Below are 14,335 nucleotides of genomic sequence, written 5' to 3'. Positions count from 1 at the left end.
TTACAATAGTATAGTGATTTACAGCATGTGACTGCATGCATAGAAACACACAGTCACACACGCACATGACTGGTTAATGTGTGTATGTCTGATTGCGTGTATGCCTGGAAGTAGTTACATAAAATACCATACATAACACCAAGAATGGTGAATGTATACATATGGGATTGCGTGCATGCATGCAAGCAATAATATAAATCCATATACATGATGTGCAAAAGTGCACATATGATTTGCGGCTAGGAAGATACACTTGTGCTGCTATAGGTGACTACATGTGCGTGCACAAATTGTAGTAATTACCGTATTTGCTCGATTATAAGACGACCCTGATTATAAGACGACCCCCCAAAATCTAAATATTAATTTAGGAAAAAAACAAAAAGCCTGAATATAAGACTACCCTATAGGAAAAAAGTTTTACTACTAAATATTAATTCATGTAAACAATTTTTCCATATTTAATAAAAGCTATGATTGAGAAAAATATATATTTTTTCATTTCCTTTTATTTGCCAACCTGCCCCCCCAGTTATGCACATCTGCCCCCAAGGATGCCACTCTGCCCCCAGAAATGCCTTAATTCCCCTTTATTTGCCACTCTGCCCCATGATGTGCCTTTTAACCCTCTATATGCCACTCTGCCTCCAGAAATGTCTTATGCCCTCCTATATGCCACTCTGCCCCATGATATGCCTTTTAACCCCCTATATGCCAGAGTGGCATATAAGGGGTTAAAAGGCATTTCTGGAGGTATATATAACTGCTAACAGCAATCAAACTCCTATCAAGCCAAGGCAGCCAGTACATGCTGGAACCTGGGGATGATAGGAGTTTGAGTACAGCCTCCCTATGCCATGCTACCACCACCACCCCCCTTACACATCCATGCTATCACACACACACTCATTCACAAGCATTTAAATACTCATTCATTCCATTTATCACACATACACACACACTCAAACCCCCCAGCCCCCCACCCCCTTACCTGAACTGCAGATCTCCCACTCGCAGACGTCTGCAGGGGCCCGGCTGTGCGAGCAACTTCTCTGGCCCCGCCCCCAGAGGAAGGAGGGGGAGGCAGAATTATGTGACACTCTGCTAGCTTCCTGCTGCTAATAGAAGAGACGCTGCTCGGGACCAAAGCACCGGTAAGCAGCACGGCCCCAGCAGACATTTTTTTGAGGTCTAATTAGAAGACGACCTCGATTATAAGACGAGGGCTATTTTTCAGAGCATTTGCTCTGAAAAAAACCTCGTCTTATAATCGAGCAAATACGGTATTAAAATATCTAAAAATTGCATAAATAAGAGACTTTTCTCTCTAAACAAGAACATACTTGTTTACTTACATATAAGTAACTTTTTTTTTTAGTCTTTCAGTAGAGGTGCCAAATATAGTACCCGTCTGACGTCAAAGCCTGTTCCGAACCAATTGTCCTAAACTGGCCAAAATATGGGCAACATATATTATATTATATGGGCAATTATATATGCAACCTAAACATAGCTGTCAACATCCTGTCCTAGTCCAACAGAATTACTTAGATGCCCGTGGACATTGCGGGTGCAAGCATCCCGTCACTGAGGCTTCCAGTGGGGTCATGTAACACGCATTATCCAACCTTGTTATAGTAGTGCTGCTCAATGAGGTAATAGGCGGGGGGGTCGAGGAGGATAAGTGTGTGTATGTGTACTATACTGTAGAGCCAGTGTGTAGTTATGGGAGGCTGAAGACCAACCCTAGGGTCACCCTTGCACAGATGCAAATTTAATAAGCAGAAATTTGATATTAGATGAAAAACTATTTTTTATGGGATGCTAAATTGGTATATTTTTCAAAATCTGATACTCAGACTGTTGCCATACAAACAAAAAATAAACCTAATTGCATTTATGTGTAAATTTTATGTACTATAAAGGATTAACCATTGGGCTACTGCCTAGGGGTCCTGGATAATTAGTATAGGGGTATACATATTCACTGTAGACTCCTGCCTTTGTAACTGCAGTATGTGTGTAGTAGAGTGCATCTCAGCCATCTGGATCATGGAGTACCTCGTCCATTGCACCCACTTTTTTTCCTAACACGATCACCTTCATAGCATGGGAAATGGCATAGCTTTGCTCTCTGTATTTATCTTCAGAATGAACACTCATACAATAATCACAAGTTGTCTGGTGCACAGTTTACTTGGATAATTACAATACAATTAGTCTTTTGAGCATTACGTGTCTTTGAACTTTTTTCATTTTCTACTTAGTGTATCACTAAGATTTACATATAGAATATATATTTTCTTCTTTTAAAATACTATTCTTAAGTGCTATGACTTGCTCTTCGAGGTCTTTTAGTTGATTGACTTTATCTTGGGTTTCTTTGTTGATGTCGTCAATCTTCTCTTCCAGTTCTGCAACACAGAAACATTATTATTATTTGTAGAGAGCATATTTTGGACTGCTATACATTGAGTTATACATGCAATAAAAATATGAGCAGAGGCACTGTGGGCTCTGGGGTTAGATTGTACTCCTTTCTTAAACAGATATATACGCACAGAATGTGTAGACGGTACAGCTGTTAAAACTATAAAGGTTAAACAAGGTGATTTAACAATGAATTCATTAATTTTGGGGGGGGGGGGATATAAGAAGAATGCCGCCAAAGATTTTTCAACAGGCTTGAACTAATCAGCAAGTGCAATAGAAAACAGAAATGAGTCTATATACTGCTTTGTGCAGTGCATTAGAGTGCTTTAGATCTGTTGTGCGCTGAATAAGTGCTGATAGATGCATTACCTGGAATTTAAGTCATTTACACAAGGGATTTTCATTTAAGTAACTTGAACCTGCACCTTTTTTTTTAAAAAAAAATTAACAAGTTTTAGCTACCAGTTAAGATGGCTACATGGCTACAGCTTGGTTTAATTTGGCCAAATAAATTTTAAAGAAAATGCAAACTGTTGCAAAGATGATGCCATGCTGTACAAACATTGGATTGTTGAACACTGGAGCTTGCTATGAGATAGAACCTCTATGTAGGTTTTACTGGTGAAAGGTTGAAGTGGTTGCAGAACTTACAATAAGCAACTATTAAATAAATCCAGGTAAAATTGACCAATTGTGGGGCATAGTACAGGCAGTAGCACAGATTCCACTGATTCTATGTTGACTGTTCCATATTAAAAAAATAGTTGACGCAACGTGGACAGACTATTTAGTCTACTTTGTTATGCTTCTATTACTTTAAGGAGACCGTCTATTTGGGAGGGGGCATGTATGGGTTTAACTTCTTTTGTATGCATTATTAAGTGCTCTCGCCCATTTGCAACTCAACTTTACTGCCAACTCGACTATGCTTTTCAAAGCAGCTCACTGCAAGAGCCAACTTGAATTAAATCAACCTTACAGTTGAAAGGGCAGTTGAGCTTACTTTAGTGAATGGCTGAAGCAACTTGACTGTACTTTGAGCTTGACACTACTCAAACCATTATGAATAGACTATGTCCTGGTATGTAATTGCCAGGCTCTACCCCCTAACTTTTCCCCTCGTGTGGTTCTGTACCTTTCAATCATCTGGAACAACTGCTGTCACTAGTGCCAGACTATGCTAGTGTATAAGTGCTTTTGCCAGCAGACTAATCACACATAACAACTTTGGGTGCATTCCATCTTTTTCTTAAAGAAGCTATACAAGGGACAATATTGCGCCGGCTCAATTTTCACTCTTCAAAAGTGAATGAGATTTTCTGCTGAAACAAAATCTAGAAAATCTTTTGTATGTAAAGTGGCATTGCAAGAATACACTTAAGTATGTGTCTAGAGATATTTTTCCATAAGGCATTGGAATTTTCTGCCTTTCTAAACATGTACAGACAAAGCACTCTTTGTCACAGAGCATATATAAATGACAATACTATCTCTGTTCCTTGGAATGACAACTGCCTCCCTGTTTAATACGGTAATAAGTCTTTAGTAGGAGCAGTAGTTAGATGACATTGTAACTTGAGAAGAAGACAGAATGGATTCAATTCAATAACCCATGTAAAATGTTTTGTGGAAAATGAAGATAGCACACTAAAATCATACTCATAAGAAAGCAATTCAACTCCCACAACATAAACCCCCAAAACTATTGCAAACTGCACATAAACACTGCTCATCTAATGTAAGAGAATGTTACATCTAAGTCACAAATATAGACAAATAGAATGTACTAAAGCTATTACCACACAGACAATAATAATTATTTGTTTCTTTGTGGAACACACCCATTACATTCACATTGCTGATGAAAAAAAGTAAATGAATCCTTGGATTTAATATATTGCTTGGCAGCAATAACCTCAAACAAGGGCTTCTGGTAGCTGCATATCAGACCTGCACAACGTTCAGGAGGAATTTTAGACCACTCCTTCTTGCAGAACTTCTTAAGCTCAGCCATAATCTTATCATGTCTGACTGGGCTGCTTGAAAAGGAGGAGTTTGTTTTTTAAGCCATTCTGTAGTAGAGTTAGTCCGATGTTTAGGGTTTGTCCTGGTGCATCATCTAACTTCTACTGAGCTTCAGCTGGCAGCTACAGTACTGAATCGTCCTCATTTATTGACAATTTGTCTAACTGTGGACTGATAAATATGTAAGCTTTTTGAGAGCATGGTTCATATCAGCAGCTTCTAGAGAATAGCACAGTATTTTTAGTGTTTTTTTATGTGAAAGTAGCTGTGCTAACACTTGACTCCAATTAGCTTTTGTTGAAGTGAATAGCTTAAGGGATCACATACTTTTTCCAACCCACATTGTGAATGTTTCAATGATGTATTCAATAAGGAAAAGAACATAATGTGTACGCTTTAGTTAAACCAGATTGTGCCTGTTCATTATTGTAACTTCATATCATATTTTAAGATAAATATATTATTATTATTATTTATTGTTTTAAATAGTGCCATCATATTACACAACTCTGTACAATGGGTAAACAACACATAACAAGTCATCTTATGGTGCACTAAATTTCTGTGGATTGTAACAGTTTCTATGATCTCAATATATATGTCAAAAGGTATACGGTTCCCATTTAATACTCTGTGTATCTTATTAAGTTGCTTAGTATAAAGTTTTTTGTTGTGTTTTTTTGCTGACATTCAATCTCCCAGTGTGTTACTGTATGCTGTTATTGTATGATAGTGTATGGTGTTATCATGAGTGTGTGTGAGTATTTGGTGTCAGCGGGTGGGTTGGTGTTTTTTTTATGAAAGCGTGAGTGAGTCAGCATAAGGTGTTAGAGTCTCAGGGTTAAATCTAGACTTATTACCAGTAGCGTACCTAGCGGGGGGCGGGGGGGGCGGTCCGCACCGGGTGCCGCTCATCAGGGGGTGCCAACTTGCCGGCACCCGGCACCCCTCCAGAGACGGACAGTAATGTCCGCCGCTGGAGGAGAAGGCTTGCAAGGGAGCGGTATCGGAGGTCTTTAACAGACCACCGGCTCCCTTGAGTGATTTTAAGCCGGTTCAAGGATTTTCCTTGAACCCGGCTTAAAATCACTCAAGGGAGCCGGAGGTCTGTTAAAGACCCCCGATATCGCTCCCTTGCGATCAGCGCGGCAACAGCTGTTGTGCGCCGGGGTTTGTTGTTAGATCCCGGCGCACAACACTGAAGCCGCGCCCACCGCTGTCCGTGCCCTCTGACCCGGAAGAAGATAGAGAAGACAGAAGAACTGAAGAAGAGGAGCGAAGAGAAGGAAAAGAAGCTGTAAGGAGAAAAGAGGAAAGGTAGGAAAGCATACAGTGAGAGTGGATTGGTGTATGTGTGTGGATTGGTGTATGTGTGTGGATTGGTGTATGTGTGTGGATTGGTGTATGTGTGTGGATTGGTATGTGTGTGTGGATTGGTGTATGTGTGTGTGGATTGGTGTATGTGTGTGGATTGGTATGTGTGTGGATTGGTGTATGTGTGGATTGGTATGTGTGGATTGGTATGTGTGTCGATTGGTGTATATGTGTGGATTGGTGTATGTGTGTGGATTGGTGTATATGTGTGGATTGGTGTATGTGTGTGGATTGGTGTATGTGTGTGGATTGGTGTATGTGTGTGGATTGGTGTATGTGTGGATTGGTGTATGTGTGTGGATTGCTATGTGTGTGTGGATTGCTATGTGTGTGTGGATTGCTATGTGTGTGTGGATTGGTATGTGTGTGGATTGGTATGTGTGTGGATTGGTATGTGTGTGGATTGGTATGTGTGTGGATTGGTGTATGTGTGTGGATTGGTATGTGTATGGATTACTATATGTGTGGATTGGTGTATGTGTGTGGATTGGTGTATCTGTGTGGATTGGTATGTGTGGATTGGTATGTGTTTGTGGATTGGTATGTGTTTGTGGATTGGTAAGTGTGGATTGATAAGTGTGTGAGAGTGATGGGTGTTATGCTGTACCATTTCCAATGTATTTTTCATTATATAATTATGCTCTAAAGTACATCATAACTCCCATCACTCTATACTGTTCTATACAGTGGCAGAGCTGGGAGACAGAGGCCTTGCACCCCCTCGCAGGACTCCTGAAAGGTAAGTGATCTTCAAAGAGGGAGAGGGTAGATAGTTAGGAGGGGTAGATAGGGAGTGAGAAGGGGTAGATAGGGCAGAAGGGAGTGAGAAGGGGTAGATAGGGCAGAAGGGAGCGAGAAGGGGTAGATAGGGCAATCATACTCCTATCATGCCAAGTCTGCGAGTGCCTCCTGGAATCTGGGTATGCCTGGGCATGATAGGAATGTGATTGCTGTTAACAATTATATGTATATATATATATATATATATATATATATATAGTTATTTAATTGTTTTGTCCTATTTTGGTGTGTTACTTACTTTAAATAAAAGTGTTTTTTATGGTGTGTGTGGGGGTCATATTCAGTTTCGGCCAGGTAGTTTTAAAGTGTGGGGGGGGGGTGCCACATACAGGATCCGCCCCGGGTGCCAAATACTCTAGGTACGCCCCTGCTTATTACTGATTTTTTACTCAATTGTACTTAAAAGAAGGAGTAGTGGATTTTATCAAACAGGAATGAATGCATGGATACTTTGAATTCCTTTCTCAGATATGCCTCTTTTGAAGTCAGCATTGCATATTATTCATCTTGAAGTAAGATTTCAGAAAAAAAACAAGATAATATTTGAGTGACTTGGATATTTAAGCAATACTTTTCTGTCTTGTTCATAGCTGCAACAACAGTAAACTGTCCCTTTAAATGCTTTTTGTTTGTGCCCATGTTCACGTTACAGGTGACATTTAGACTACCTACATCTCATCTTGTGAGAAACAATATATATTTTTGAGATAGATTTTGATAGCATTCATTCTAGTTAAAATGCCTATATAACATCTTAGTTATAACATGCAAAGATGATATACCAATACATATAGTTGTCCTGATCAATTGTACATTCTTAGGGTACATAAAGAATCAATGCATACTGGTGTAAATATCTCTCTTCTGGCTCCAGTCTGGTTAATGTGGTCACCATTTCTTTAGCATTTTATTCATGGTTTAGCATTTTGAAACCCCTATAATTGTAAGTTACCATTTCAACTCCATGTAATCATATGAAAATAGTGTCCTGATGAAGGATGTGTTGTTCATTACAAGAATACAACTGAGTTCCTTGAAGGACTAGTATTTTAAAAATAAATTTACCGTGTCTGAACAATGTGTAGGGTGTGAGCTTCTAAGAATACAGCTGTATTCTTTTAATTAGATGGTTGTTTGAAAATGAATTAAATGCGTCCGACCTTACAGACCATAGATGTTAATTTAGAATTGTTGAATTTGCTAGGTAAAAGATGATCCAAGCCCCTTCATTAGTGTACTAATTTTTTTTTCAACATTTTGATTGAAAGCAGTAATTCATTGTTTCATAATTATGAATATTAAGTTCATACAGCTTAGTTATATCTCCCTGTTGATTCTTTATACAGTTACCTCATCTACTATCAAACACCTGGAATCTGAACAGTATTTAACATATTTAATAGTTACACATTCAGAGGCAAGTATCACTACTAGGAGATTTAACAGTGCATTTGATAAGGCACTAGGAATCAAATAGCTAACGGACAACTAGTAGATCAAATTCGGAAATATGAGAAAAGGACAACGTGCCTTACATGTAACTCAGCATTCAGATGAACACTGAGAATATAACTTACAGGGGAAAAAAATGATGTTTTCCATGGCAGGGGTGATCTTCGGACAAATGGCAACCCCACATTTTATTTTCTATTTTAGATTATTATGTTTTTACTCAATGATTGTGTGTTTAGCCAAAACATTCTGGTAAAAAAAAGCAGGGGCATCAAGGGAGGAGAAACTCTTTCCTCCCTTGATGCCCCTGCTTTTTTTATCAGAATGTTTTTGGTTACTTTTGTCAACCCAGAGCATTAATTTTTCTCCTGCTGCTTTTTGGGGAGGTCTGGAATGGTTACACTTAAAGCTCCCCATAACAGCACATCTAACTTAGCTTTAGGTAGGAGGGAAAGTCAACTCCCCACCAGGCATTGCCACTATATTGTACCGATGACTGGACATGATGCATCCAGTGCAAACCACTTAGTTTAATTTGAGGTTACAATCTTCCAACACAGAGAGAAGCTCTGTATAGGTTTTAGTGATTTTCAGTGTACTGCATATCCAGCTTGTTGCAGGATTTTCTAGTATTTGTTGGTATAAACGAGGAGAGGGGCATAAGAACTAATGAATTGTTTCAGGATAGAAGAAGAAGACTTCACTGTGCACTGCAGGACAGAAAATGTCCTGCAGTCTGTCTTTTCATAAGAAAAAGTGGTGCATGTTAGTTAACGCTACACCATTAAAATGGAATTATATTGTTAAAGTGGACAAAATTGTCACCTTGAGCATAAAACACAGCGCTTTATACAGTAGATTAGCACTGACAAAAATCTGGTTTTATCTGATTTTGTTCCAATAAATTTGCGTTACCTGGAGCATGCTGTTCTAAAATGTGCTATAATGCTCAAACACCACATTTAGTTAGCTCTTTATGGCAATACTAATGAAGTCTGTTTGATTAAGACATACATTTTACCTCAATCAGTATAAGAAGTCAGGATATTTGTCTATTAGACAAACTGGAAAACCTGTTTTTAAATCGTATACAATTAATAAATAATTGATGGGCATTCCCCTTTAACCTAATGATATGACTAAAACATTGCTCTGTTTTACCACTTTTTGATAGGAAACCTTTGCATTATACCCATAGACATCTGTTCTTGTTTGCATTACCTGTGCACTAAGGGAAGCAGTGAGGATTACCTGATATACGATTAGATTTCTTTCCTATTTCCGTGACAACATCTTCAGCTTCTTTTTTAAGCCTTTCTATTCTTTCTAATAATTCTGGAGGAATGTCTCTCTTCTTTAGTTTTTCTTGAAGAAGTTCATATTTCTCCTTCAGATCATTAAGACTCTGTGAAAACATTGAGATATGTATATTAAAACACATATTTTCACTTAAGATTACTTAACGTGTCACAATCTTATACTGATAATAGATTCTTCATGATTGATGCATCTATTAAGATTTAGTGTACTCACACTTTCCTTTATACTGTTATAAGCATATTAATATATATTATATTAACGTTAGCTACAGCAATATAAGTACAATGGTTCATTTATTTCCACTTTGTGTTTTTTAATATACTAAAAGATACAGTACGTGTCATGTTTAGGATCTTGCAGGTGTACAGAACTCTGGATAAACAACATTGAGTAACATGTTCAAGGTCATGCTGAGTCGCAATGCAAACTTATACCCAAGACATTGGGTAAAGATATAGAAAAAATGAGTTTGAGGGAGGGAAGAGAACTACAAGAGACTGTATCTAATGGGTATGTTGCAAATTATTATATTTATTGGCAAGCATTATACTTGTGTATACATGTACTCTGCTTTATAGATGTATTTTTGTATTTAATGTAATTATTGTTTACATTCTATATATTCAATAAACATAAGTTTGATTCACAAATCTGAAGTCTTTTGTTTATTATACTCTAAAGTATTCATTATGACCTAATCATTTATATAAAATTATTTCTTTACCTCTGCGACCATATGGATGTATGGTTATGTCCTAAATAGCTGTGGCAAGATGCCCATCAGGGCTTACCGGTACATTCGGATTTTATTGGAGCGGCAGGAACATCTCCCTGCATCTACATAGGAGATCAGGCTGTCTATTGCATGCAACGGTGCAAGCAACAGTACGCTGTTACACAAGGAATGCCCGATTGCGCAATCAGGCATTCCCTTCTGATAGATGTTACTGGTAATGCCTACAGGAAGGTCACTGGAGTACAGGGGAGATCCAGTAGACCCTGCTTGGATCTTTGAATGCTCCCCCTGCTGGCTGGCATGCATTGCAATGAACAATGCAAGTCTATGGAGCCTTGCTTGCTGATCACAGTGTGATCACTGCAGGGGAGATCAGACAATGTTTCTTCATACAAAAGGAAACATTTTTAGAACAGTTATTTTTAATGAATAAAAATGAAAACTAAAATAAACAAACAAACAATACAGTGCGGACGGACGCCCGTTTTAAAAGTTTTTAGGAGGCGATCAACGATCACCTCCTAAACTTCAATGGTGTTGCTGAAATGCCTCGATCAGGAGGCATTCAGCAACACCACTCACTCACCCCAGGATGGGCTGTGACCAAAAAAAATGCAAAAAAATGACTACCACAAAGTTTGACAAAGACTGGTGGTAGAATTAGTGCATGGAAAGAGTTAAAATACCAATATCTGAAATACCCTGGGGTGTCTAGTTTTCAAAAATATATGGTTTTATTGGGAACACTGAAATGGCTGGGCTCAAAGATGTACCAAATAGGGCATGGGCAGTGGATCACCAAATGCCAAAGTTCAACATTGAAAAATGCGCATGCCCCAAATGTGGCCCTTTGCCCCCCAAACAGCCAGGCAAAACCATTCATGTGGGGTATTGCTGTACTCAGGAGATGTTGCTGAACACATATTTTATGACAGTGACATATACCAGGACCTGTTAATTCATACCTGAAGTAAAACGTGTGTAGAAAGAAAATGCAAAAAAATGACTACCACAAAGTTTGACAAAGACGAGTGGTACAATTAGTGCATGGAAAGAGTTAAAATACTAGCATTTGAAATACCCTGGGGTGTCTAGTTTTCAAAAATATATGATTTGATGGGGTAAATTGCATTGGCCGGCTTCAAAGATACCCAGAGGTGGCACATGGGGGGAAGAATTACCAGATTTGGAAAACATGGTTTTGAAATAGCAAAATGCTACCTGCACTTATTGCCCCATAACATGCAGAAAAAAAGCAAAAAAACATAAAAACATTGGGTATTTCTAAATTCAGGACGAATAGTAGAATCTATTTAGCAGGTTTTTTCATTACCTTTTATAGAGGAGTAAAAGATTTTTCAACAAAAATTTAGAAAAAGTCATTTTTTTATAAATTTTTCACCATATTTTACACTTTTTTTAATGGTAAATAATATGATACAATCAAAACAATGTTATCTAAAGAAAGACCTTATTGTCCTGAAAAAAACAATATATAACTTGTGTGGGTTCAGTAAACGGGAAAGAAGAAAATTACAGCTAAACAGGAGCAGCGCAGAAATGTTAAAACGGCCATTGTCACAAAGGGTACAAAAAATAAAATCAGCCTTTGTCACGAAGGGGTTAACATACCAGTACTCACAATTATTATGTTTTGCATGTTTCTATTGTTTCAAATGAAAGCTCTATTTTTTTTTCTTTCGGGGTGTATATTTGTGTGGGTACATCAAACATGGAAAAAGGGCACCTTGATTAAGCCCCCATAGCTTATTTGATAAACTGCCCTGACTTCAAAGCCTATTCAAACCTCATGGTCATAGGTTCAAATCCTGGCAGGGTCAACTCAGCCCTTCAGCCTTCCAAGGTTCCAAAATGAGTACCTTTCATTGGATAATAAAAATGAATATTTATTGGTTTATTCCGTAAGTTTCTCACTGTCTTCCCTCCGATCACCCCTGCACTGATCAGACTGTTATCAGCAAACAGGGCTCCATAGACTTGCATTGCTGATCACAATTTGTGCAATCAACCCCAGGGGGAGCAATCAAAGAAATCTAGACAGACCCTGCTGAGTCTCACCTGTCTTCCACTGACCTTCCAGCCTACAGGAAGGGAAGGGATCGTGTTACACACGATTGACCAGCAGGAAGTCAGGGATGCTGGCTTCTGCTGTAAAGGGGGAATCAAGGCTGTCAATACACAGCCAGATTTCCCATGCAGGGGCAGGAAGATGTCTTGCCACAGCATTTGTGGACCTACATGTACGTTTATAGGGTAACAAGCGGGGTTGACCTTTATTTATTAAGTGCTAACAAATTTTGCAGCATTCAACCTCTGCCATACGACATCTTAGCTTTTATGATTGTATTGCTTCTTTGTACTTGTCGGTTCCTCACAGCATGCATCATTGTTACACACATATTTGCTAATGTTCTTTTTGTAAATCTTACGTACATTTTCACTTTCTGTAGCTTGTTTCAGTGCAGTGTTTGCTCTTTTCTGCGCTTTTGCAGCCTCGTTTTTGTTCCTCAGCATTTTTTCCTGCAGCTCTGCAATTTTAGTCTCTAATTTAGAATGAAAGTCTTTAATGGCTTTCAGTTTATCATCCGTTGTATCTGCCCTGGCTTTAGCCTTTGCGTAGGAAAGAAAAAAAAAAGGAGTATTATTGTGAGATATGTATCTAACTTCACCTATGTTACACGTCTTCCTTAAGCAGTAATCATGTCAGATCCTCTAAATTTCATAAGTCTACAACCATCTCCTGTTTACATTTCTGGCACCTATTTATTGGAACATCTATTAATTGGGCACACGTTATTCGAGCCACTGGACATTCAAAAAAATTCTAAATGAAATTAAACAATATTTTGTGCTAGTTTCTCTTTCAGAAAATAAAATATGCGTGAAACAATACAGATTTGTTTAAACCTTAAGAAGTTGGGAATTGCAATAACAATTATTTACATTTACTTTAGAATTAATTCTTCCGTATTAATGTACTTATTATTTGAGAGATCTCAATGGTAACTCAGTTCATGTTAGTATTGTAATTTGTATTAGTTAACATCGGTGTCAGCATGTGAAATTACTCGTGAAATCTTGTTCCTGATATCCTGGATTTCCTTAGTTATACTGTTGAGGATAGAAGTAACTTTCTGCTGTAAGTTTTCAGCATTCTTCAAATTAATTCGTATTTCATCTCCATTTGGTAGATTTTCAACCACCTTTCTGAAAGGATATGTACAATGTAAATATTAGATCATATTTCAACAAGACTCAATTAGAAAAGGTAAACATTTACCAACTGTTGATATATTGTATCAGTGGGATTCTCCGGTTGGACTTGGGGCTTGAGACCTGGCAGCCCCTAATTCAATAGCTGGTCTGGCACCAGTTACGGTAGCAGCTGAACCATTGTTTGGAAACCTGAAAGTTTTGCAGTCCATGGTCGATATAAAGTCAAAGTGGGTATAACAGAGAAACAGAGATGTTTTTGAAGCAGTCAGTGCATTTGTATGGTTTCTCCAGGGTTATTTGGTTGTATATTAATGGCACCCACAAGTGAACACAACACATCCAGATTTTCTGTCATTATGATACTGAAAGCAGCCACAGGAAAGAGAATATTGTTCTCTTTTAAAAGTTCCAAAGTTGAGCTGTTTGTAGTGTATACCAAAACATATTGGATACATCTGAAACTTAATGTATGCACAAAAAAAACCCCTGGAATTATGTCTACAGAACATGTTAGAAACAATAAATTTAACATATTTAATTTAGATTTATTCCAAAATAAATATCAGTTTTTAGGGAAAAAATACTTACTTGGCTTCTTTTGCCCTTTGAGTTAGTTTGTTAACTTCTTCTAGTTGCTTTTTTAAGTTGTTCTTGTTCCTCTTGTAATCATCACAATATGCCTTGATCTTATTTAGTGTGTCAATTAAATCATATGGGGCTGCAGGCAGCTTAATGGCAAGAATTTGATTCGCTACCTTCTCTATTTCTTCAGGGGATACAAAAGCTTCTGAAACATAGGAGAAAAAAAAGACTGGCACTATTTGCATAGTATCTACTAGGTCAACTGCTACAATTTCAGGGATGGGTTACTGTCCCTGACTGCCCCACTGAGGAAGAATGCATATTAAAATAATATGCCCTAAGATGCCCTCATCTTCCATGGTCTAACAAGCAGCC

The 14,335-nt window shown here is 38.0% G+C and overlaps 1 protein-coding gene across 1 annotated transcript in view; it reads right to left on the bottom strand.

Annotated features, from left to right (window-relative positions):
* Window positions 1–2,170: 2,170 nt before the first annotated feature.
* LAMB4 (laminin subunit beta 4) overlaps window positions 2,171–14,335 on the bottom strand; it is a 67,374-nt gene continuing 55,209 nt past the window's right edge. Inside the window, exons 35-39 of the mRNA XM_053465463.1 lie at window positions 13,967–14,165; window positions 13,231–13,369; window positions 12,596–12,772; window positions 9,337–9,490; window positions 2,171–2,414 (exon numbers count right to left, since the gene is read on the bottom strand). Of these exons, the coding sequence (XP_053321438.1) occupies window positions 2,275–2,414; window positions 9,337–9,490; window positions 12,596–12,772; window positions 13,231–13,369; window positions 13,967–14,165 (809 nt within the window). The 3' untranslated portion in view covers window positions 2,171–2,274. The remainder of the gene's footprint in view (window positions 2,415–9,336; window positions 9,491–12,595; window positions 12,773–13,230; window positions 13,370–13,966; window positions 14,166–14,335) is intronic.

The sequence above is a fragment of the Spea bombifrons genome, chromosome 4, assembly GCF_027358695.1.
Source record: "Spea bombifrons isolate aSpeBom1 chromosome 4, aSpeBom1.2.pri, whole genome shotgun sequence".
Classification (NCBI taxonomy): Eukaryota; Metazoa; Chordata; class Amphibia; order Anura; family Pelobatidae; genus Spea; species Spea bombifrons.
The sequence above is the reverse complement of the archived record's forward strand: the minus strand, read 5'-3'. Positions and strand labels throughout refer to the sequence as shown.